Source organism: Rhinolophus ferrumequinum, chromosome 17, assembly GCF_004115265.2.
Source record: "Rhinolophus ferrumequinum isolate MPI-CBG mRhiFer1 chromosome 17, mRhiFer1_v1.p, whole genome shotgun sequence".
NCBI classification, from domain to species: Eukaryota; Metazoa; Chordata; class Mammalia; order Chiroptera; family Rhinolophidae; genus Rhinolophus; species Rhinolophus ferrumequinum.
In genome coordinates, this window is record NC_046300.1 from 63,456,970 (window position 1) to 63,483,323 (window position 26,354).

Genomic DNA, 26,354 nt, shown 5'->3' on the forward strand with positions numbered 1-26,354 from the left:
GTTACTATGTATGTTGGGGTACCTAGGAGAATCAAGATAGGAAGTGATTAGGGGTGACAACTCATGTTGATCTTGGAATAGAAAGAGAACTAGTTTTCTGATGAAGTAAAGACAAGAGACTCTGGGTGTGGTTGAACAGTTGAATCCAAGAAAAATAGATCTGTCTGTTAAAGGTGCTCACTGCGTGCTTGGCTGCATAGTCCTTTGTTTTCAAAGCTGTTTCTGAAGAAGGAAAGGAGATAGGCTATAAAGGCTCCAAGGAAGATAGCAAAAGATGGGATGGTAGATAAATCATTCAGAGGGTGTGGTGTGTAAGTTGTAGATTTTCCTCATTCCTCATTAAAGATCTTTGAATGTTCCTAGTTGATGAGATTGAGAAGTCTTGTCCACAAACCCATCCTTGTGGTCCACCACTGAACACCTAGCTCCTAATGTCTGGATGTTTTTCACTCGTCTCTTTCTCTTTCTCACTCACTTCCCCCCAAAAAGCTGACTTGTTCATTGTTTTTCCTGTGTCTTCATAAAGTTGTAGCCAATCTGTTTCGTTCTGGACTGTTTATCTTTGAATGCCAAAGGTCTTGAAACATCTATGTTGTGTAATGAACATAGCTTCTGCCTTGACATGTGTGTGTTAAGAACATTAGTCATTGCAAAGTATTGAGTTAAATATGTTCAATAAAAGGATATAATGACCTAACAGAGAGGAAGAAGTTATAAAAATACTTAGTTGATGGCTTTAATGATGAACCATATACTTAGGGGATTCCATCAGTGATGGGTTAGAGATTCACAGAATGATTGTGAAAGCATTCCAACTCTTTATTAGTGGCAGAGGAGAAAAACCAAGAATTAAAAAACAACAACACTTAATTCTTATACATACTAAGAAAAGTGTAAACCATTTGAGTTTCCAGTGCTTCTGGTTCTGATTTATTGCCTTGTTTCATCTTTAACTACATCAGAAATGTCGGAGATTTCCATGAGATATTATTGTTTATAGGAACTCTGGGGCTGCATCTTGTCAGAAAGCCCTTAGCCTTGTAATGGTCTCTCTTTGGGCAAGCCATCAGGGCATCCTTTGCAACACCGTCAGAAAGCAGGGATTTCCCGAGCGAATGAGATGGATCTTTACCTGTGGAGTTGATTTTAGGAAGAGTTTTGGTCAGCATCAGTCATTGTGAAACTATGTGCCTGCTGCCCTGGTTTATCTCTGCAGACATCTCCCCATGGCAAAAGAGTGAACCCTCGTCTCTCCCTGTCTCTGGGCATCCAAGGATGTTAGAGGTACGGTAGTATGCTTCTTGCTGGGGAGTGTGTGGTAGATGTGGTCTTCTGTGATGGAACATTGTCTGGATGAGTGTTCGGTAATCAGTTTAACAGGTTGGTGGGTTGTCTTATTTCCTGGATTGGAGGTTTAAAGTGGAGATACCATGTGCTACCTCTCCTTACCCTGCCAGTAATTTTTAGTTGTTCCAGTAAACAACTTCTGAGCTAAATCTCTTTCCTGGAGAGGTTACAAACAAAAAAAGTGCTTTAATCTCAGAATAGAGGGCAGAGACTGCATCTTTGGTCGCTGTTACAAATTTCCCAGCAGACTGGATGTTTTCAAAGGCTCTCCAAGTCGAAATATATCAGTTATGGGAAAACTTTTCTTTTCCAATATGACATCTTGTACAAAATGTAATTATTTTCTTGATCAAGTTAGGAAATTTATGACATTTTGGGGGTTGGAGGGTATGTGGAGGGAAGATCTAGTTCCCCAGATTTCCTTCTATCTGTGGTGATATTTCTGGAAGGATTCCTGACCTCTAGTTCTATGTATGATTTTGAACTTATTTGCTCTCATTAGAAGCTGAATCTGTAGATAAAGAGGTAGTTTTGAATGGTAGCCAGGTAACCTGTTGCTGTAAAGTCTGTTTCACCTTTTACGATTCCCATCGCGAACAGCGCCCTCCTCCCTGGCTGAATTCCCTGTCATCTTAAGCAGGCAGCAATTACTGGTTTGTTAAAGAAGCTGGCTCCTGCTGCCAAGGAGCCTATTAATTATGACTCTATCTCTAATTTGGCCTGACTGGTGTTGAGAGAAGGTGCCTGTAAGCGTGTGGCAGAGCAGCCGCCATCGGGTCCTCATGGTAATCTCCTTTCTGAGACGGCTCAGTGGACTCAATGTTCAGCCAAAGGGCCAATGTGGCCCTGGTGAGTGTTTTCAGCTCTCTTCTGTGGGTTCTTTGGTCAGTCATGTTTGGTGTGCTTTTCTTCTTCCTTTGACTCTGACTGAGTAGAAGCTAATGGCTGGCATTTATGTTGGGAATTCAGACCTACCCCGTGGGGTCCATCTCTGAACTCAAATGGGACACCTTCAGACTACTTCCGTGGCTTTTCCCACAAGCTGGTTTCTTTTCCTGGGAAAAAGAGACCATGGAATTGCCTGTATGCCTGTCTTCAAGAAGGTAATGCAAATGATAACCATAGTAACTCAGTTTATAGCTTATTGTGTAGCAGATGTTTTTTTTAAAGAGTGACTGTCTTTATATCATATTAAATCTTTGGTTCTTGTTCATAAATGGCTAGTTTGCTTCTGTTTGTTTCCAGAAATGTTCAGTTCACTTGTTTCAGTGACATTTTTTCAGAAGTTCCACTAGATCATTTGATTAGGTTTGGAGTGCTTATGCTTCCCTTTCCACTTTTTATGTTATTTCTGGCAGTTTGAAGCTGTTGAAGTGATTCACTGCAAAGTGAATTAATTTCCATGTTTTCACATGAGTTTTTCAGGCACCCCCAGATTTGTTTCCCCCCGTCTCATGTGATCTGCAGTTGTAGTTCTGTCATTCTGGCTGGATCAAAAATAAGTGCTGATGTCACTGAATTTCTTAAATTACAGCTGGTGGGGATTAACAGAAATTGTAAGAGACTACCACTTCCTCATTTGGCTGTTTTCTAGACTGATTATTGTCCTTTCAAGTCCTGTAGGAGGATGGGGATTTGGAAGTAATTTCTCTGTCTTCAAGTTAAAACAGCAATATTTATATTCCCTTTTCTGTTCATGTTATTCTTCAAAAATAATTGCATGTTTAGGATGCTACTCTAAATTGCCCTTTAGTAACCCTGGGCAGACTTTTCCCACTCCTGGTTTCGTACATCGGGTTGCCGTCCATCCTGGGTGAAGGGTTATGAATACTTCCTTTAAGTAGCTTTCCTTATATAGAGTATTTTTACTCAATAGTCTTTCACCAGCTCCAGGCCGTTACTGGTATTAGGTGAAGGGTTGTGATTCATTTATTTATTTATTTATTTCCCCGGAGCTTTTGGTTCTTTAAGAAGTACCTGGCTCTGTCCCCACTGTTTTCTTGTTTAGAATCTGAGTGTTCTTTGTGACGGTTCAGATTGCTCGACACCCTCAAGCATTTATTTATCTGGGTTTCCAGTCCTTGTTCTAGCAGTTGGAGTCTGGAGCCCAGGCTTTCTTGTCACTTCAGGCTTTTTTTGTGGTTCGAGAGGTGGCTCCTTGAACCTTTTCTCTGGAGATCTCTGGGCTTCTGGGCAGGACATTGGAGACCACCTGGAAGTGTGCATAAATTGTGGCACGGCGGTGCTATTGATTGAATTGCAGGCCTGTGGAAACAGAAATAGAAAGGGTTCAGCATTTGCACTTTCCTCTGGTGGCGTTTTTGCTTATTTTGTGTATTTGGAAAAGGCAGCCGTATGCAAACTGCTGACTTACTATTTTCCCTGGAATGGAAACCATTTGGATTATTTCAATGAGTTTTAGCTAAGAGTTGTTTGTTCACAGTGTTAGTTTTGTTTTCTGGTGTCCTGTTAAAATAAGACTATAATGTGTCTTTTTACTTTATGGAAATAAGTGCTACTTGGTGTCTTGGGATGTTGCAAACAATGAATTTGAAAAAATCATGTGTTTACTCCAGAGTCAAAATGGAAACTCTTTAGTGAAAATTATAGTTACATAAATATTTCCATTTGGCGGTTAGTTACTTTCTTTGAAAAACCTTTTTTTTTTAGGCTAAATTATTTAAGATTTCAGAGCAGTCCCTTTTCCTGGTTAATTTTCCCACTAATTAATTTTTCTAACTTTTAAAGAGCAAAACAGATTAAACAGAATTGCAGCCCCAAGTTATATGTACTACACTATTTGATGTGAGATGGTGACTGGTTTTTTCCCCATTGTCTTTGATGATAGACTAGATTTAGTTTAACTTTTAGTGGTAAGATTTGGATCAGGCATAAAAATAGAATTTCCTTACTGTAAGAACTATTACGCCCTGGTTTGAGTTCCTGAGTACAAGTTATGATTGTTTGGCCTCTAGAAAACGTGCATTATAGGACCTCTAGACACTTAGCGAACACTTCTAACACTGTAGTAAGTTCTCTGAATTGAGATTTGGGAATGGTATAGCTGTCTGAAAAATACTTCAAATATCATTGTGGAGGTTTGGGTTAAATGTGAGTTTTAAAAAGTTTGCATAAATAGAATAAAGGAGGGAAAGAAAGAATAGCTATGAATTGGTTGAATTGTTTTGAGTGAAGTATTTTTTTAAAATGACACTAGGAAATGTCACTAAATATAAGAAAGTGGGAGCTGAGGGGAGTTGGGCATTAGAACATTTTATGAGGGGGTAAGAGGAGCTATGAATGAGGTATCGAATAAACTGTAAATTTCACTGGGTTGACAGCCGTGAATGTTTTTGTTCATCATTTTATTCCAGCAAATGACACCATGCAGGACCTAACAGTTAATAAATGTTGAATGAGTGAATATGTTGGGAGGCCTGGTTCCAGGCCCAGCTGTGCCACTAACTACCATGTATCCCCGAAAATAAGACTGGGTCTGATATTAATTTTTGCTCCAAAAGACGCATTGGGGCTTATGTTCAGGGGAGGTCATCCTGAAAAATCATGCTAGGGCTTATTTTCCAGTTAGGTCCTATTTTTGGGGAAACACGGTGATTGTGTGACTCTGCGCTAACCATTTATGAGGACTCTGTCTCCGCTTAGGTCAAGTGAAGGGTGGGGACCAGGTCGGGTGTCTGGGTGGCATTGTGCTGCTCCACCATGCTAGGTGTGGCCAACCGTCTCTGTCCTGGGAACCCAGGAGGAGGCCTGGGCCCTTTTGAATTCAGAGCACCTGGCTTCCACGTCTCACTGTGGATATCAGAAGTGAAACTTATTTGCTATCCCAGAAGTACCTTGTCTCTGAGGCCCCTTACAGTGGTTCCTCGATTTGGGGTCATTTTGTTTTAGTTATCTCAGGCCCGATTACACATAGGCAACATTCTGTGGAGTTTCTTGTCAGAAGGTGTTCCCTTAGACAAAAGCAGTGACAACAGCCCACATCATTGTCTCTCCTTTCAATAGTTTTGTAGGTTTAGCAGACATAGGTTAGGTGGAGCTTATTGAAGTCGTCCAGATAATACTCCTGTTGGAGTAAGATATCAAGGAACAATCAGATTAACAAAGTTTTCACTTTTACTCTCCGAAGTTCATTTACTCATCTAGGAAATGATTGTTCATACCAGACACTATGCTAGTGATAAAATGGCAGCCCGTAAGACATGAGCTCTGCCTTCTTCTAATGCACAGTGACACGAATGTGGTGCTAGGTCTGTAATTGTAACTGTGGGGACAAAAGATGAGGGGTCAGTTCTGAGGGGAGAAGGGAAGAGTAAAATCTGGTAGACGAAAGGAAGTTTGAATTCATTATCGACGGCTGCCAAGCAAGTGAGGGGGGCACTCTGGGCAGACGGGACACGTGGACGTGTAGCCCAGTGCGGTGCCTTTGGCACAGCGTAAGCTTCTGAGTGTGGTTGGGGCACCAGGGAGCGTGGCTGCACTTAAGCAGAGGAATAGCACTCTGGCTCCCAAAGGAAGAATGGGTTGGAGTGTGGCCAGGTCCAGTGTCATGGAGGCCAGGTCGGATGGTTTAGCATTACAGTCGTTTTGAGAAACTGTGAGACACATGCATTGTCCATCCCTGAAGAGACATTGTGATTGCAAATGGACACAGACCTTGGTCACAGATTTCAAGGGCACTGAGGGCAAAAGAAAGACTGTTGTGTACACACTGCTTACTGGTGACAGTAGTGATTCTTTATTCACTCATTCATCATGGAGTTGGGTGCCTATTCTGTACCACACGCCTGGGCAACACAATGGTGAATAAGATAGACATGGTCCCTGCGCTCAGGAAGCCTGTATTCTAATGGGAGACACAACCAACTAAACAGACGGTTATAGATTAATTACTGTGTGTTACTATAAGTTATGTGGCCATCCTGTTCACAGACGTCCCCCACCTTTAACTGCAGCTAATTCTCCCTGACCAATAAGCTCTGCCTCCCATAGTAGGTTTTGAGGGTAAAGTTAGGTAAGCACTGTATTGTGTTGTATTCACATGGACACACAGATTACGTACATCTGTCTTCGTTCCAGAGGTAGACAAGAATATAGAAGAAGGCATATGAGGATTCCCATAGGTAGAGCTGCTCCAGGTAAAAAGTTCTGGATATCTTCTGATATTTTCTGAACTCAGCTATTTGACATGGAATAATCCTGGCTCTTCGTTCCAGATCCAAGAAGGAAAATCTTGGCTCTGGTGGTTCTTTCTCACATAATTGGACCTTGATGTTGGCTTTGGTGGCTTCTTCAGATTGGCCTTCAGGGCTGTGTGCTGGGTTATTGCCAGTGTTTGGGGGTTCCAGTGCAGGAGCAAGAATTTGCCTGAAGACAGCAAGACTGGTAGACATTAGATGAGTGGCTTGTTTTAAAAGAGATGCTTTGGTATAGAAAGGGCAGTAACAACAACCTCTTCCCCCAAATAGAAATCTCCACATTCTCCCTCCAACCCAGGAAAACCTTTAGATCATAAGGGAGTCAAAATTCAGCCAGATGGATCTGATAAAAATTCCTAGGAAGCCATTCTGAGTTCCAGCACCGTTCTTTGAAGATGAAGCATTCTAATTTATTACAGTGGTGATCGCAGCTGGTTTAGGTGGGTCGTGCACATTTCCGATTTTTGCATGGCTTGGGGAGGTGGTATATCGTAGGGCTAAAACTCTGTAGTCTTTCCTGGGTTTGAATCCCAACCACACTGATTAGCAGTGGTGTGAGTTTGGGGCAGATTACAAGTATTCTCTTTTTGTTCACCCGTAAATGAAGTAGTGGTTAAGCACGTAAGACCTTCTGTTAAACCTGCCTGAGTTTCACTCTCTGCTGTACTGCTCCGTGACATTGGGCAACTTGTTCTCTTTGTATCCTGCTTTCCTTACTGGTAAAATAATAACAATAATAAATAATAATAGTAATACCTACCTCTTAAGGATGTGGTAAGAATTAAAGGAGACAATGTGCATAAAGGGTTTGGCATAGAACCTGGCACGTGGATCATCTTACTCAGCTCTTTTCCCTCCCTTCGTTACACTGAGCTTTCTAAAATGTTCTGTAACACCATTTTATGACTTACTGTATTCTTGCTGAATGTTAAGCCTTCACAAAATGCATTCATTGCTATCTGCTTTCCTTTGTCTTTTTTTATTAATTGAAGACTCAACAATATAACTTCTGGATTTGGGGTAGGGATGACAGATAAAATACTGGATGTCCAGTTAAATCTGAGTTTCACGTAAACAAAGAGTAGTATTTTAGTATAAGTATGGCCCAAGTATTTCATGGACTACTTATATTAAAATGTTATTCTTTGTTCATCTGAATTTGAATTTAACTGGGCATCCTGTATTGTTGTTTGGTAAATCTGGCAACGCTAGTTTAGGGGTAAAACTTACCCCTTTGCCCCCTCATTCATTTCTTTTCTCAGATAGATGTATGTGGATACCTATACAAACACAGTGATTGACACCCTTGGATCATGAGCATAGAAATAGTACACAAAGTCGATGGAATATTTCCTAGCATCTCTAGTACATCTGTCTCCTAATTCATTACTCCTTTGTAAGCAATGGGACCATCAAATTGAGATTATGTTGACACCTGAGTACATAATGCAGAGTTGCTCGAAAATTCTGAAATGTTCTAGTGTTGCTTCTACCTAGAGGGAACTATTAATAATGACACATGGATGCGTAGGGATGCATTCCAGAGAATCCTGAAAACCTCATCATCTTTGAAGGAAATTACCTCATTACTCTTAGAGTCGCCTGTCTAGGGAAGGTCGTTCTTATGGCTGGCCTGATTTTCCAAGTAGGAAAATAAACACATAGAGTGGTTAGGTTAATAATTTAGAGTGATTTCACTGTACTTACAATTTAAGTTAATTTTTAAGTAGGTTTGGCCCTTAAGCTATTAGACTAGTTGGAGATTTTGAGAGAATTAAATCCAAGGCTGAGATCTTTTCAATTCAAACCATATTTACTGAGTATCTACTGGGCATAAAGCAACTGCAAAGCAGTAGAGAGGAATTTAAAGTATAGTTCCGGCCCTCAAAAACCTTAGTGCTAAATGGAGCAACAAGGTAAGAACCAATTATGACAAAAGACAGAATAAATAATGTCAGGGTGTAAGGTAAGGAAAGCCCGGTCTCAGATGTTTGAATGTAGGAGGTGATTAAATCTGAAGAACAAGTGAAGTAGGAATGAATTAGATTAGGAATGGCTTCTTGGAGGGTCATGTTTGAGAGAACTCTTGAAAAATGAGAATGATTACACTTGGGAAATGAGATGGCCTAGGTGTCGGCTTAGCATTAACAAGGACCTGGAGGTGGTCATGTGTGGTATGTAGACACGACAAGGATATTGATAGCACTGTCACTGGCCGCCACCTCTTCTCTCCTGTGTGACTGTTTATGGTCTAGAATTTCCAGATGAGAAACTAAACTTGACGTTGGTGGAGCTGGATTCATTCCATGTTGGTTTCCTAAATGTTTATGGTGCACCTGCTGTTGTGTGTATGAGGTGGCCAGAGACTTGGGCAACGCTTACAAACGTTTTCAGTTGGTCACTTAAAACCCACTGAAAGTCACTCCATTTAAATATGGACTTTTTTTTCCCTGGAATGAACATTTCCAGTGATCTCTGGTTTAAATTGGGCAAAATCAAAGCAGAAGGATTTCATGAGAAGCTTCCTGTGAGGCACTGTGACTCTGAGTATTTGCTTAAATGACTTTGAAGGCCAGCTTAACTCATTTCCTTTTGGGATGACACTTGTTTATTAGACTTGGCCTAAGTTAGAGTTAATAGCCGTAATGGCTTTGAATGGTCCCAAATGATTCTCCAGCAGCGGGCCATTAGCGATGGGGAAATGTCTGCAGATGGCACACGACACACACATACCTGCTCTAGCTGTCATAGGTAAGAGAAGAGCTGTACCCATCTTAGATGTAGCTATGGAAACTGGGAATCTTGGAAAGTAAGAGTTACCATTGCAGTAAATGCTGAAATATTTTTCAACAGTTCTTTTCTAGTACTTTTGCTTTTTTTGTTTTTGAAATGATTTCATATGAAATTAATGCCATTTAAAAATGACTCCAGGATTCAGAACTTGTTGAGATCACACCAACTTCCAGCAAATGAATTAAAATGGGACATGGGTTGATGTTGGTAAGGAGACAATAAGGCATGTCATGGAAAGCGTTGGTTTGGGTGGCCGCCCAGGCACGGGAGGGGCTGCTAAGGCTGGGAATGGAGGATTCCATTTTCCAATTTATACCGAGGGTGCCCAAAAAATGTGTATACATTTTAAGAAAGGAAAAAACTGTATTAAAATTGTAATACTCAATGTATACCGATAACAAGAGATGAGTACAAGTCATGTGTATATATATTGTTTTTTTTTTGGTACCCCGGTATGTGTTGGGCTATAAAGCTCTGAATTAGATGGGAAATTTAGTGATCCCAGGTATTTAGTGATCCCAGGTATTTCATTTTTATAAATTAGGATTAGCTTGTGTCTTTCACATTTGGGCAGGTAGTTTGTGGATATTTTTACTATTTCAGGTACTGGTGGGATGCAATATGGTGCGGACGCAAACCTTTATTGGGTTTTAAACATGAAAGAGCAGAAACTGTTTATGTTAGTTTGGGTCTGTCTGAATGTTATTATTTTTGTTTTCCTTTGTGACTGGGTCAACTATTATATAGTTTTAATTATCTACCCTTGGTTCCCACTGCCTTGTTTTTGGCCACTCTTAGTATCTTCCTTATGTAGCTGTCATTAAGTTATAACTGAAGCCTGGTTTTGCTGGTTTTATGTTTAGAATGATGCATGGAGGTTCAGCTGTGCCAGCCATTTAGACTTAATGGCAAATGTTGGTTCACACCAGAAAGTTTTTGAAATCTGACCTTTTTTTGGGGATATCCAATCTAAGCAAACGATCCACTTGTACTCTTAAGCCGAAGGGTACAGGGAAGCAATTCAGAAGTGATTTCTGCATCTGCACATGTAAGAGCATCTTGTTTCTGGTAATTTATTGGCTTGCATGTTCACTCTTCAACCCAGAGTCACCCTACCTCAAAGGGGATTGGCTCTGACAGGCCTTGGTCACTTCATTCCGTGCTTTGCTGACTTTCACACAGGGTATCAGTGAATGCCAGTTCTAGAGTGGGTACATAGTGATGGGAGATGACACCCAGGCCACAGGCTGCTTCTCAGAGGCCGTCAGACATTATCAGACATTTCACAGTTCTTACATTCTCTGCATTTGGGCCACTTGTGAACTCCATCCATCAATCCATATAACCAGTTATTTAATGAATATTTGCTAAGGTTTTTCTATGTGCTAGTTCACTCATAGGTATGAGGAATACAGCAGTGAATCAAACTATTGAAAATTTCTTTAGTCATGGAATTTACACGTGGGTGAGGGAAGGGTTGCAGAAGTCAATACTTAAGTAAAATGTATAACATGTTAAATGGTGATAAGCGCTAGAGAGAAGATAAAGAGTGGATGGGTTTGGGGTGATTTGTAATTTAAAATTGAGATGGCAAGGAAGGCTTCACTGAGAAAATGACATTTGAGGAAAGATCTGAGGGGATGAAAGAGTGGGTCTTAGCAGTATTTGGGAGAAAGGCGCAGCAGACAGAAGGAAGGATAAGTACAGAGGCCCCGACAGAAGTGTGCCCTATTCAGCAACAGCACAACAGGCTGAGCAAAGGGACAAGTAGTGGGAAGGGCAGGGGACAAGCTCAGGGAAGGAATGGGACACGAGTGAGGCAGACCCCACAGGGATTTGTAAAGACTGTCTTTTACTCACCAAAAATGGGGAGGCATTGCAGATTTCCAGCCAGACAAGTAACATGCTCTGATTAACTCATGTGGCAGTCCAGTGTGGTGGGGAAAATGGTGGTCTGAGAATATAGAGATTGTTTAAATCGTGGTTTTGTCATTAGGTAGCAGGCAAGTAGTGCAGCATTCTGATCTTCAGTGTTTTCCTCCTTATAAAACAAAGTTGGTGGCCTAGGTCATTTTTATTGACCTTCTGGGTTTTGTTACTGCCTGTCTATATTCTTTGATCCCACCCATCTCCATGTGTTTGAGTATTTCATATTTGTGACTGATTGCTTGTCTTTTTGAGTATGCAGAGCTGGACCTCGATGCATGAATTATCTTACTGCACTTTATTTAATCTCTTGAAAATTTCCATAGACATCTCACGTTGAAAACCTTGCAAACTATGAAGTAATTTTATATATTGACATTAAGGGTTGCTTGCAGACTGAGTGGTATGGGTAAATGTAGGCTTTATTATATAGCTTTAATACTGGTTTTTTTGGTTGTTATTACAGAAAATAGTACAAATTCATTGAGTGTTACAGAGAGCTAGCAACTGGGATAGAGTGATAAACACGACACAGCTTCTGCCCTCAAGGAGCTGAGTAGGTGGAGATGGGCCTGGTCAGAAGGGTACCCCACAAAGCAATCTTAATGCCAGGAAATAGGGCCGGAAGCCACGGCCAGCCTGAGGCCTGTGGGAGTCCCAGGCAGACTAATATTCAGTTGCCCCTTCACCAATATTCTGGAAGTATGTTCCCACCATTCACTCCTACCAGTGCTGTGCAGGGTAGGAGGCGCCAGAATCCCAAAGCCTCTCTGCTATAGCCTCAAGCAATTTGATTCTGCCCCAAACTTGCATCACATTGTTTAGCACCTCGAGGTCCTGCAATTAACCCTCTTTAAAAGGTAGTGTAGGGACCATCTTTTATTGCTTAAGAATATTTTTTGGGCATCGCAACCTCTCCCTTCCATCAGAATATTTGTTCCACTCCCTGTGATGTTTTAGTGCCCCTTCTAGGCTGGTGCTCCGGGTAGACATACAGCTGGTCAGTTCATGTATCTCCCCTGTGGAGAGGTATTGCCCGAGCCTCGCCTCACTTTCAAGCCTCCAGTGTGAATTCTGTCAAGGGGGGCCCCAGTTTTTTGACCCATTGACATAATCTCTCCTTCCTGTTCTATTAACTGGCCTCATCTTGGGCAGCCTAGAAATGTATGTTTCCAGGTTGAGGATTCTGGCAACAACTTCCCGGGAGATAGAAGGGCCGACACTAGCCCAGGCTGGCCCTTCAGCTGAGTCTCTTGGCATGTGCTGGGGCGCTTGAGGCCGTGCTGCCAAGGCGAGTTACCACGATTACCAGCGCCATGACTCTCAGGAGGATGAGGCCAGCCCTTTAGCACCTAAGCGGGAAACAGAGCCAAGAGTTCTTGAGTCCCATGTCACACTGCCTCCTTTTAATTCTTTTCTACCTCATGCCTTTACCCACATTCTTCCTACCTTCTGAACACTTTCCACCATTCTTCTGTCTACTTTTTACTCCATCTTTCAGTCTCAATTTAATGGTTGCTTCCTGACCCACTTCCTTATCCCCTCATCTGACTTTGCCATACTTTTCTTTTATGGTTTCCTGATCTTTTCCTTTATACTACTTACCTACCGACTTACTCACTTGCATACTTATCCGGTGTTTATCTGCGCGTTCAGTGTCTGTTTCCCAACTCTGTGAGGCCTGAGAGCATAGCTGTTTTGTTCACCGTTTACTCCCAGAAGTTAGCACAAGATCTGATAGCTAGGCAGTATATAAATATATGTTGAATAAATGAGTCCATAAATGAAAGAATGAATGATTAAAAGACAGACTCTGCATTTTTCTCTTGTGTATTCATATTAACTATCTGTTACTGTCTTGGCTTAGGGTAACAACTGTTATTGACTTTGTATGTTATTGAAGATGCCGGAGATGTGATTTTTGTTTCCAGGATAATTCTGTGGCCTTGTAGAATTTTATTCAAGTTGTCTCTGCAAAAATCAAAACTCAATGACACACAAATCAGAATTCTTTAATTGGTGTGGGTTTGACATGTTGACTATGGTTTATCAATTTATTTCACTGTAGTTGCATTTTTAGTCCTTAATTCTATTGTCAGAAATGAGTTTTAATTCTATTTAGATTCTCCCCCATTCTATTTATTAAAAATGATTAGAGGAATGATTGCTTTTTCTTAATAGTGTTCATAATTCTTTTTTGGGGGGATTTGTTTGGGCTTACATGATGGAACTTTTAAGTGGGTAGGAATAGAAAACGAGTGGTACTTGCTTTAGTAGAAAGAGCAAAGTTTTCTACGTGTGTAAAAAAGAAAAAACAACAAGAGTGGACCCTATTTATTTCTAAAATTAAACTGTCTGTTCCTAGGGGTTCATATCCCAAAGATGGGCTTTCCCCAGGCTGGGATGGCGTGTGTAATTTACAGAGAAAGCACTGCATTGTTCTGCGCTGTGCATTGCGGTTCCACTGGCTCCCGGAAGATTAGCTCAAAGGTGTCTCTGAATAGTCACACCCTAAATTACACAAACTGAACAGTTTTAAAGAGGTGGAAAATCTGATGCTGACTCTTTCCCAGTCAGTCATCCCTCAGGGAAAAAAGTGGGGAGGTGGGGGAATGAAACCCAATGTTGCTACTTTATATTCCCCAGTGTGACACTTGTTGGCTGTGTGACTCTGGAAAACGGAATTAACTTCTCTGAGCTCCAGAACCCTCATCTGTAAAGTGGAGATAAAAATACCACCTACCTCTGAGTTATTGTGAGAATTTCATGAGTGTCACAATGCCCAGCACATTGTCAATGCCCTAGAGATATTATTATTACTTGAGGGATAGTGCAGTGGCTAGTTAAGGGCACAGACTCTGGAGGCCCTGGCCTGGGCTTGAATCCTGGCTGGTAACTTGACCTTTCTGTGTTTGGGTTTCCTCATATGTAAAATAAGGATATAATAATACGTGCTACATAAGGTTGTTCTGAAGCCTGAGTATTTGTCAACTCCTGGTACATGAGGAGTGCTATGTCAATGTTTGCAGTTGTGACTGAGAACTCTGAATCCTGCAGTTAGCCGGTCTGGGGTCGTACGTCAGGTTCCATCATGTACTAGATAAACGATAATGAAGAAGTCGCTTACTTCTTTGAGACTCAGTTTCCTCCTTTTGTAATATGTTTGGAGATGTTTCTAGTTGTGCCAGATTTTGTGAGAAATCCATGAGATAATGCCTCTGTAAAGTTTCTTAGCAAGGGGCCTGCAGCACGGGAATACTCAAGTCCTGGTTACAGCGAATACTGTTCGTATAATTGTTACTGCCATCACTATTATTAATTCTATTGCTAATGTGTCTCTGGCTTAAGCAGAGTTTATATTCTAAGGTGGATTACACAAACCCTCTATGGAAATCAACATGATTAATATGCGGAAAATAATGTTGAGGTCTTCTGTTACTGTTGGTATATTTATATAAATGGAGCTATTTCAGCAAATTGAAAATATTCAGTAAAAGTCTTATAATCATGCGTTTACAATTTTATAGGTCACAAAAGATCGAAGTTAGTCAGGGTCAGTGTTAGGTGGACAGTTTTATATTCATGGAAAGTGACTCATAGGAAATGCCAGGAACTAAAATTTCCAAAATAAATAAAAACCATCACATAAACTGTATTTAAGTCAAGTCTGGATCGCTTTCATATCTTAACTGGGCTCATGTTCATGGAGTAAAGTTTTGACTTTGTTTAAATCTGATGTTAAATCTCATTTATGACTGAGACCCATGCATCATAACTGCGTGTCACCAGAAATGGATAAGCACTGATTCGAGTGTTGGTAACATTTTCCACTTTAGTCATTTGGGTTATCGTGCCAGCATTATCCATATTTAAACCTTTGTGTTGTTTTGCAATATATCTTTAAGTTCAACTTCCCTTTTTTTTTTTAAGAAGGGGAGGAAAAAGCAGCAGTTATAATACAGAGCTTTAAATGGCGTTTGAGAAAAGCAGTAAAGCAGTGTTTTAATGGAAGGTGTGGCGTGCAGAGAAGTTTAAATGGTTGTATCAGGCCTAGGTTGTCAGGTACTTCAAGTCAAAATATGGAAGTGCTGATGAAATTCCTAGATTATGTGTTCTGGCAGGATGAGTAAAGTTATTCAATCAGAAATATATGGGAGAACTTCCTCTGGGCATGTGAAGATATCTGCTGAAAGTATGGGGTGCTTTGAAGGCCAGATCTTGGAGAGAAAGTTCATTCAAGTTCAGTGCCATTGGGGCCATAGAATGGAGGACCTTGGAAGCCATGATTAGGAAGATGGGTTTTATTCAAAGGCCAATAGGGTGGCCTGGAAAAGTTTTAAGTAGGAGCTATAGGGTCCTATTTGTGTTTCTGCAAGATCACTGTAGCAGTGGCACACAGAATGCATCTCAGAGCGTGGTGACGAAGAAGACTGGTGAGGAGCAGTGCAGACAGAAGATGACGACATCCTGGTCTTGCATAGTGGTTGTTGACATGGAGAGAATGGGATGGAATTGAGAGGTGCTGGGGGATGAAAAAGCACCGACCGAGGTGATTAGTTGGACTTACGTGGTGAGGGAGAATGAGGAGGGAAGCGTGGATTTAGATTTGTCACACGCGTAAGTGGGTAGAACGTTGTTCTGTTTACAGAGATCGGCTCTTGGGAGAGAAGCAGCTTGGGCAGGGTGGATATTAGTTTTTCCTTGTATGTAGGATGTAAGAGATGAAACGGCTGTCACTTGAGAGAGCTTTTGGGTAGACACTGTTGTAGGGGGAGAGTTTGTGTTTCAGTCAGGTTTACATTTTCATACTTGAAAGTCAAAAGGCAATTAACAGTTGCCTAAACAAATAGGGATTCATTTCCTCCTGTACAAGAAGCTCAGAGATCCACGACCACTGCCATTCTTTTAGTGGCTCCATGATGTCAGAACGAACCTCAAAGTGCTTTGTCTTGGCTTTTTCCTAATGTTTTTACCTTGTGGTGGCAAGATGGCTGCTGTTCCTGTAGGGATCATATCTGCTCTAAGAAAACGAAGGGAAAGGACAAAGGAATACCCCTGTAACAGCAGGAGAACACAGGCTTTCCTAGAAACCCTCTGTAGATGTCTCCTTGCATCTCATTGGCTAGATCTTTATCAAATGACAATTCCCCACTGGGCACCGTGCTGCCATGAGCTCCGATGCAGTTATGATTCTGTGAATAGGAAAGAGAGGAGGGGAGACTCCTATGCAGGTGCCTGCTTTGCCTCAGCCAGGTTTCTTCTGGGGAGGGAGGGAGGGGTATGAAGTGTTGGAGGAGACAGAGGAACTTAATCACACGGGAGAGAAAGTTCAGTGGGCACATTTTCTCTCAACTCTGCAATGAGTCGAAAGCTATCATCTCTCATTAACATATAAATTATGCAATGTGCTTAAAGTTCGACTATATTTTTGTTAGTTACCTTCAAACATATATAACTTTGAATTGTCTTTAAAATATATTAAACACGTCTTTTTTCGTATCTGATTAAAATTTTCATCTTTATAAAGACCTTTTTCTCAAATTTATTCCAAATCTCCTTATCCTTAAATTCTCAGTGGACCTCTTTGGGTTTAGAGCAAATGTGGAAAATTCCATTTGGTGTTCACTTACTGATGTGCAAGTAAAAGCAGGGAATCCATGCTGGACAATGTCATACCCTTTTACGGGGACTTTTGTATCTGAAGGATTTAATGATTCTGTGTTTAAAACTGGAGCGGGGAAATGTTTGTTCACTCTTTTTGCAGGTAGCATTATTCAGGGTATCATGAGATGCAAGTCTTTGTCTTTTACTCCAGTTTGATTCAAGGCAGACTCACCAGCTAATATATGCAGACTTCTGTTAGTGACTGTTTTAGCCAATAGTGGCTCTGAAGGTAAATGATGTCCAGTCTCCAAGGAGAAGCAGAAGGAGCAGAGATTTTGGAAAGAGGCATCTTAGGCCTTTACTGTGCTGGGTGATCGTGGGAACACAGTTTAACCTCTCTGAACTGGTTTATTCTATGAAATTGGGAGGAGAGCAGGAGATAGTTTTATAGACCCTATCGTGCATATGCAAAATACCTCTGAAACAAGGGTGGCTGGGCGCACTGAAGGTTAAGGAAAATATGGTGGGGTGTAGGCTAAAGAGAGGTTAATTTCTGCTGGGAGACTTTAAACAGGCTTTGTGAAAGATGAGGTTTGAATTTCATGTTGGAGAATATAGATGGTTTACAGGATGATGGTGGATGCCCCAGGCTGAGCAAATGCACACAGTGTGTGTTTGAGAATTTCAGGGATTAGTAATTGCTTTCAGTAAAGGACAAAATGAGGAGAGCCTTGCAAGTATGGCTAAGTGGATTTGGACTTCGTTCTCTAGGTGATGGGGACATTAAAATAATTAATAGGGGCAGCTGGATGTCTCAGTTGGTTAGAGCGCGAGCTCTCAACAACGAGGTTGCCGGTTCAGTTCCCACATGGGATGGTGGGCTGTGCCCCCTGCAACTAAGATTGAAAACAGCAACTGGACTTGGAGCCGAGCTGCGCCCTCCACAACTAGATTGAAGGACAATGACTTGGAGCTGATGGGCCCTGGAGAAACACACTGTTCCCCAGTATTCCCCAGTTAAAAAAAAAAAAAAAAAAAAGCAGCCCACAAGGTGGCTGAAATACATTTAAAAAAAATAATAGAAATTTAATTTTAGTGGAAGTGGAATTTATGGGTCAAAGAATATGTACATTTAAAATTTCTATAGATTTTAAAAATGAAACTTTTAATTGGAGATACTCGTAGATTCACAAACGGTTGTAAGAAATAGTACTGAGAGATCCTATGTACTTGCTTAGTTTCCCCAATGGTAACATTCAATACAATATCACAACCAGAAAATCAACTGAAGACTTTCGAGGGGAGTCCATGATATGCCTGAATCTATATTTTAAGTGGGTGATCCTAGTAGTGATGGATTTGAGTTACAACACGGAGGCCAGGAGACCCTTGGGAGGCTCTTGGAATTATTGATGAGAAGATATGAACAGAATGATGATAGGATTGGAAGGAGGGAGTGTTCAAGGTAGAAACAACAGGATGTGGGGTGATAGAGCAGTGGAGGCTTTGTGCAGTTGCTCAACAGGTAGGTACTGAGGCCCAGTTGTGTGTCATGTACTCTGCTAAGCACTGTAGGGGCTGAAGATTAACTAACAAGAGGCTGGACAGGGTGTCTGAGGGGAGGCGGGCCAGAGAGAAACTGTCTTAGCCTGGACCCGACAGGACAAGACTACCCCGTGTACAGGGGGAATGACTATTCTGCTGCCGCTCGTTTCTACCATGTGGGGATGTAGGTCTAGTGCGGTCGATATTCTGATTTTCCAGAAGCCAGAAATCTAGATTTTTATGTGTGATCTTCTAATTTTTAAATGTTACCTAATACAACTTAAAAAAATGCATGCCAAATAGCTTGCATCTATGGGCTAGATTCACCTCGTCGATTAGCCTCTATTTTCTTGATGGAATGTTTAGAGCTCATTTAAGTTATTCACTGTTCTGTGACAAGTCACCCAGAACTTAGTGGCTTAAAATGCTAAGCATTTTATTGTCTCTCACAGTTCTGAGGGCTGACTGGACTCGCCTGTGCAGTTCTTCTGCTGGTGTTGAGTTGGGGTTCCTCACATTGTTATAAGGAGATGATGGCCACGGCTGGAGAAATCTGAAGGTCTGTCTTGGGCCCTGAGATCAGTGGAACTTTCTCTTCCTCCATATGGTTTCAGGACCTCTCGTCTCATGGCCTGTCCATTTGGTCTCTCTAGCAGGATAACTGGATTTCTTACATGGTGGCTCAGAATTTCCCACAGTGAATGGTCCAAGAGGGAATAAGTGAAAACAACTAGTGTCCTTAAGGCCAGGTGCAGAATGGCCAAAGCATCACTCTTGTTACCTTCTGTTAGTTAACACAAATTTGAGGCCATCCCACACTCATTGTGGGAAGGGACACAAGGACATGCATACTGGAAACCTGGTTTATTAATAGCAGTCTTTGGCGACTACCTACAATTGACGTGAAGATCTCCGATATTGGTGGTACTATTTATCCAGATAAGTTGGGAAGACAGGGCAAATCCTCCTGCTTACCAGCGCATGTTACCCTGAAGGCCTGAAGGTTTTGGAGAAGTGCTTAATACTTAAGTGTTTTTATGGTAACTCTCATTCTAGAGAAAATTTGATTTTTAATACAATGATTTCCTTTGGAAATGTAACTCCTTTTTAGTTATTTGGTTTTTAGTATTTAAAAAATAACACCATGAAGTGGTAAGACCAATCTATTCTGGTTTTGGTGTGTTTTTTTCAAGTACGTGACCAGATTGTTAATTAATATTGGGTCCCTAAATCATGTATCCACGGGGCTCTCAAATAAAGTATTAAATGAGAATCCCAAATGGGTGTAACTACAATGTCCAGTATCATAGCACTCTTATTCCTAAGTCCAAGAACCAGCTACGTAATATGCGTGGCGCCGTCTAAAATGAAAATGTTAAAAAAATTAAGAATTTCAAGATGGTGACAGGAGAGCATTAACCCAAGTCCAGGCTCTATGTAGCTGTGCTGGGCACTCACCGGTCAGGCCTGCCCTGCCTGGGCCCTTGAAAACGTGTGCCAATGTTGGAGTAAAGGAAATGTTTCCAGCAGAGGGCCATTGGCTCTAATCAAATTCCCATTTAATTTTGACACCCCAAAACACTTTAAAAGCACTGACTAGACAAATCAGAAAAGGTAGAAGCTTTGTGTTTAAAACGTGTCCTGCTCCCAGGCAGGCAGCATACCTTTGGCTGAGGCAGTTGGTGTTGGCAGGCGTTAGGCTGAGTTTCCTGCCGCTGAACCTTGCTGAATTCCAGCGGCACCATCGCAGTAGGGACAGCATATTCTGTTGAGTAATTGATAGGCCGGCCACTGAATGGACGTTTCCCGTTTCCCCTGAGCTCTGTTTCTGGAGCATACAGAGAGATTGCCTGTCTAATTGATGGGCACTTAAGTGCATTTGGAGCAGACACTAGCATATGCTAGTTCATTATGCTAGGAAATTGGGGTCAATATTTCTGGAAGGTGGGTGGTAGACTGTAGACAGGCTTGCCATGTCGCACAACTTCGGGGTGTGTATTAGTTTGCTCGGGCTGCCATAACAAAGGACCGCAAACTGAGTGGCTTAAACAATAGAAATTCATTGTCTTACAGTTCTGGAGCTGCATGTTCAAGATCTAGATGTCAGCAAGCCTGTGCTTCCTCTGAAAGAGCTAGTGGGGGTCAGTTGTAGGCCTTTCTCTTCTCTTTCGGTAGTTTCTTAGCTTGTGGCAACATAGCTTGGCGTCTTCACATGGCTTTCCTGGTGTGTGTCTGTGTTCAGTTTTCCCCTTTTCATAAGGACACCCGTCACACTGGATGAGGGGCTCGCTCTGTTGCAACATGGCTGTATCTTAACAAATTATATCTGCAGCAGCCTTGTTTTCAAATAAGGTCACGTTTTGAGGTACTGGGGGCTGGGACTTCAACATACGAGTATGCATATGAATTTTGGGGGCACACAATTTAAGCCATAACGAACATGTTCAGGTCATGCCGTGGGAATGGCAGCCCCTGGCATCGCGTAGCACATAGCCTGAGTGTCTCTACATGGGAGTCCTACCCTGTGCGATTTGCAGTCTGCTCCAATAATTATGGAAGTGTTTGCGGGGCTGATTTTTGTAGTACATAAGCCACTTTGAAATACTAGTTTGGGCCCCTGATTGTAGCATCATAGCTCTTAATTTTTTTTTTTAATCATCCCTGTCAGTCACTGGATGCCAAGGCCAAATTATCGTCACACCCACATGCCTGATCCTTATAATAGAATAATAATAGAGAACATTTATTGAGTGCTTATTATGTATTAAGAACTCTGCACGCATTACCTAATTCTATCTTCACAACAACTCCATGAGATAGTTACTGTTATTCTTCCATTTAACAGATGAGGGCACTGAGATTAAGTGTGGTTGTGTGACTTACCCACAGTCACATAGCTAATTAAGTGACAAGCTATGATTTGAACTCAGTTCTGTCTGATTTCCAAACCCAAGCAGCATTACATAGGGTGTGCACTCTAGTTTTAAAGGAATGCATGCATGCAATTCACCATTCAAAGCTTATTTTATCATAGGCCTTTTCTTTTTTCTAGATCATTCCCTGATTAAATATTCTCCACCTACATTTCTTTCTTTCAGGACCTTAACCCTTTTCAGAGTAACCACCAGTCCTTCTATATTTTTTATTGTTATCTACTTCAGTAAATCTAGGAATGTTCAATTCAAAGTAATTTAACTTACAAATGGGAAATGGTAAGTGGGTTTATATATTCAAGCTGCGTGTTTTACAGATCCTTAGGAGAACATAAAAATTAGCTTACTTCCTTACTTTACAGGTGAAAATAGAGCCCTAAACATCACCAGAGAATTTCCTATTACTGATAAGGAAAATTATTCTCAACTAATTTATACTGTGCTGTATGGTGAGACGGGGGACCAAGTCCCTTGATAAGCACCTTTTTATTTTGTTCATTCTTCCCCAAGTAGCAACAAGAATTCTCTTTCTTTATCAGAGTGATAGTCCAATTAAACTCATGCATGTGACTAGATAGGTTATTTTCCAAGTGTGATAACAATGTTGGTTTGGAAGCAGAGACCTTGTATTCTCTGACAGATTATGGGGAAGTTCAGATACCAAAAATGACGTTTTACTTGGATACTTTTTGTCTCACTTGCCTATCTGTATAGTATTAAATTGCAAAGAATATGACAGAGCCATCTTTCTAAAAATTCTGATTATTCTTGACTAATAGTTTACATTGAACAAGTAGAAAAGAAAGATAAGGTGCTTTATTTCACTACAGTATACTTAGTCGAATGAAAACACACACACACACACACACAATCACTCTCACAACAGTCACAAAGCTAGAGGTTCTAATGGATTTTTAAAAATATTAACTTCTTAAAAGTGTTTCTGACAGGTGAGTTCCCTCTGCCTTCTTATATTAGAGAAATTCCTTTGTTGAGAAGCTGAACTAGCAAACTCTTCTTCTCTTTAATCCCATGGTAAATAACTAGAGGTTAGGAATTTTCCATGTGACTTGGATGGATACTTCTAAAGGCATATAAATCTTAATGATTTTAGAGGCAGATTCTTCTTTACAAAGGACTTCGTAACATAGGGCACTCATAATTTAACTGTTGTAAAGTTAAGACATTATTGTGATTTTTTTTTCTGAAGTGTCAGATCCAAGGTCTGTTTTCCATAGGAGACTCCCAGGTCCATCTCAGTGGTCCCATGTACCAGTCTGGAGAAATTGGCCTGGATTGTGGGCTTCAGCACTTAACTGTTTGGCTTTTGTTTGTTTGGGCAGGTTAATACAAGTGAGAGCCTGTTATCTTTGTCAAAGTGCTGCGGTTGGATTTTTTTTAATGATACAAATCTATTATCTTCCCGCTGCGTCTCTTCCATGGAAGCTTTGTACTGGCAGAGAACCCTTGGCCGTGGAGCTGGGCGATGGACTTGGCACTGAGTATAATTCAGGTTCTCCTGCACAGGGCTTGAGCGTGGTTCATGAGGGCTGAGGCCGGCCAAGCCGAGCAGAGCAGTGAGTCATGGCGTGTGGGGCACCTGTGTCCTGGAATAACAGCACCAGCAGCGACAACCATTTAATAGCAGCAGCTAGCCCGGCATTAGTGATGCTGCCAGCGGGCCATGCATTCTGCTCAGTGCCTTCCATGCGTGGTCTCATTTAAAGTGGTACCAGACCCATTAGCTAAGTGCCATCTTTCATCTCCATTTTACAGATAATCTTCCCAAAGTCATATGACTAGTAAGAAGTAGACGTGGGACTTGAACTCTGATCTCTTGGATGCCCAGTTTCATGCATTTAACAATAGCACTACACTGTCTTTGACTGGCTTTTGTCCCCTCATATATCACATCATAATCAGGTTTTACGTAGTAATCCGGGGACCTGAAGACTCTCGTCTCTTGTTTTTCATGAGTTTAGGTTTTAAGTGAGAGGGAAAATACAACATGAGAAAGTTTAACCTTGGGAAACTGAGAATGACCTTCAGCTTGTGAGCATGTCCATGTACCGAACGGTCAAGAGAAAAGAAGAGTTTTGGGGTGGGGTGTGAAGTTGTTGGGAAGGTAAGAGAGAAAGAGATAAACAGGTGGGTACATCTAGAGTGATTGCTACCTTCTTAGAGGAGAAGGAGGGATATTAAATATAATTTAAGAACTAGAGTTCAGAGATCAGCTAGGTAATAATGCCGTAGGGGGCTTTATGGGGGGAAAAAAAGCTTCTGTGGTCAGATAAATTTGGGAAACTGTACATTCTGACACCCATTTGTGGAGCAACAACAAGAGCGCCCACAGCACCTAACACTTACCGAGTGCTCCTGTGTGCACTGAAATGTACCAGCCCTGGAGGGTGGGTATTACTGTAATCCCAGTTTCACAGGTGAGGAAAGGCCTTCCTGCTCTCGTGTGGTAGAACCGGATCCTAACCCAGGGAGTCTGGCCCCACACACCGAACTCCCATCTACTATTGACTCTTCTGGTGGTATCTGCTGAGCACACAGATACGCGCCAGGCCCCATTCTAAGTACTTATGTGTATTTCTAGTGACTCATTTAATCGTCTCAAGTATCATAATGTGCATCAGCATATTAAAGATTCTGAAATGTCCAGCAATCAGCAAACTTGTTTATCTTTGTCCAGTGTTTCTCATATTTACTTCACTACAGAATTTTTCTGCCTTTCTTGAAGAGGGAGGAGAGCTGAAGGGAAAATTTCTGCCAGTGTGCACTTTGGGAAATTATGAACAACAGAATCATTTTATTCTCACTTTGCTTCCCTTCAAACACAGGTTTGAGACACGATTTATTTTCAAAACAAAGCAGGGACTCCCTGAGAGTCTGGCTTCGTTCTGCAACTGCCCACGCCTGGTGACCTCGTCAGGGCACCATCCTGCTGGCCCCAGGGACACGAATACCTGCTTCTGTCTACTGTATAGGAATGTTGACAGTAAATAATTAGAAAGCTCTTTGGGATCCTTAGAAGAAAGAAGCTATTGAAGCCCAAGGTCTTTGTGATGTCCTGTCAAATATACAGAGTTTCTTCATGTATGTTAACATTGAAAAATGAATGTATATCCTAGCAGGATAGATTAAATAGCTTTAGCTTATTCAGGGGAAGAAAGAAAGAAATATACCTGGAAAATGTTCACGCTTCCCAGGAGTCAAATCTTCGAGTCAAATCTAGGTGGCATTGAGATGTCATGATTGGTGACGTTCACTTGAGTAACACTGACTGTCCTGTACGACTGTGGAAGCCATATGTTTGTACGTATGGTTTATCATTTTGGGGTCCAAATATGTGAGGCCAGAGACCCAAATACATACATCTTGGGCACATATCCTTGGAAGTGGGTGTTATTTGGAACATTTTGTTTCAGCATTAGAGTTTGATCAGTGTATCAGGTGAAAATCCATTCAGTTATAAATGACATAAAATCCAACTCAAGCAAAAAAGATTTATTGCTTCATTTAGGTGAAGCGTCCAGGTCCTTCCAGAATTGGTTTGAACTTCAGGGTTGGTTTGATTCAGAGGCCTAGTATTACTACCGTGTTTCCCCGAAAATAAGACCTAGCCGGACCATCAGCTCTAATGCATCTTTTGGAGCAAAAATTAATATAAGACCTGCTCTTATTTTAATGTAATATAAGATGAAGTATAATATAATATAATACACCGGGTCTTATAGTATACTATACTATAACATAATATAAATTATAATATAATATGATGTAATATAATATGATGTAATATAATATAATATAATGTAATATAATATAGGGTCTTATATAACATAATGCTGGGTCTTATATTAATTTTTGCTCCAAAAGACGCATTAGAATTGATTGTCCGGCTAGCTCTTATTTTCGGGGAAACATCTGGTTTCTGATTCAATTCACTCTTGCCTTCATGGTGTCATGTCATCTTTCATCTGTTGTTGATTCTACTTCATGTCAAGATGTCTACCAAGTACTTCAGGGGCTACTTATTCCCTCTTCCACATTGAGGCGGTGTGGGGGGGAGGGGACAAAGAGAGAGAGAGAGAGAGAGAGAGAGAGAGAGAGAGAGAGAGAGAAAGGCATATTTCTGGAAGTTCTTTCAGAATAGCAAGGAAGCAGATCAGACCTGTTTTGTTGACCACACTTAGGTCATGTTACCGTTCATGAGCCAGTGCCTCTGACGTGGGAATGCGTTTAGGCTGATTAGTATAGAAAATGGCTCCGTGTCCACTCCTAGATTCTAAGGAGGAGTGAGCGTTGCCAAAGGAGGTGTGGATCCTAGATGAAAATGAGGATAGTTTACAAAGTAAGTGAGAATGGATGCAGATTTGACCAGTTGAGACGAATGACCACAATTTACCTGACAGTTTTCTCTTCTACAATCATGGTAGCACTTACATGTGAAACAGGTGTTTTATGTGAATAAAATATATAGGTCAGGGTTTAATTTCTAAAGGATTTAGTTTCAAGCTCCACTCTTTCTTAGTAGTATAGAGTACACCAGGCTGAATTGCGGGATTCTCTTTTCCTTTTAGCTTGATGAAAAGTCTTGGTGGTTTGGTTTTGAATTTGTAAAGCATCAAATTGAGTCCCCATGTGGCCAGTGTTTCTGTACACCAAATGCCTTTTGGATGAGTGAATCTGAGGCTTCATTAAAATAGTATAAATCACCCTAAATTTATTTCTTTTTCCTTCATATTGATCTCAGCATGGCACCTCTTGCTTCTGACATTGAACTTCATGCTTTAATAAATAAAAGATATGTTTCCTCTGTTTCCACATGGGTCTTCTAGGTGCTGACATTACATAATATTCTACAAAAATTATCCACTGAGAAAAATAACGTAGTTAATGTCGAGAGATATAAATACCACAAATGATGGTAGTAACCAGAGGTGAACTGAGTGCTCTCTGTGTGCCCAGAAAGCACTGTGCT

The 26,354-nt window shown here is 41.2% G+C and overlaps 1 protein-coding gene across 7 annotated transcripts in view; it reads left to right on the forward strand.

Moving 5' to 3' along the window:
• The window catches only part of MITF (melanocyte inducing transcription factor), a 206,624-nt gene that overhangs the window by 20,779 nt on the left and 159,491 nt on the right, over positions 1 to 26,354 (forward strand). Inside the window, exon 1 of one of the 7 annotated variants that reach the window (XM_033132663.1) lies at positions 2,060 to 2,196. The exons of 5 other annotated variants lie outside the window; for them this stretch is intronic. In XM_033132663.1, coding sequence (XP_032988554.1) covers positions 2,186 to 2,196 — 11 coding nt within the window. In that variant the 5' untranslated portion in view covers positions 2,060 to 2,185. Of the gene's footprint in view, positions 1 to 2,059; positions 2,197 to 26,354 lie in introns of those variants that run through there. One more of the 7 variants, XM_033132662.1, reaches the window with a different exon arrangement.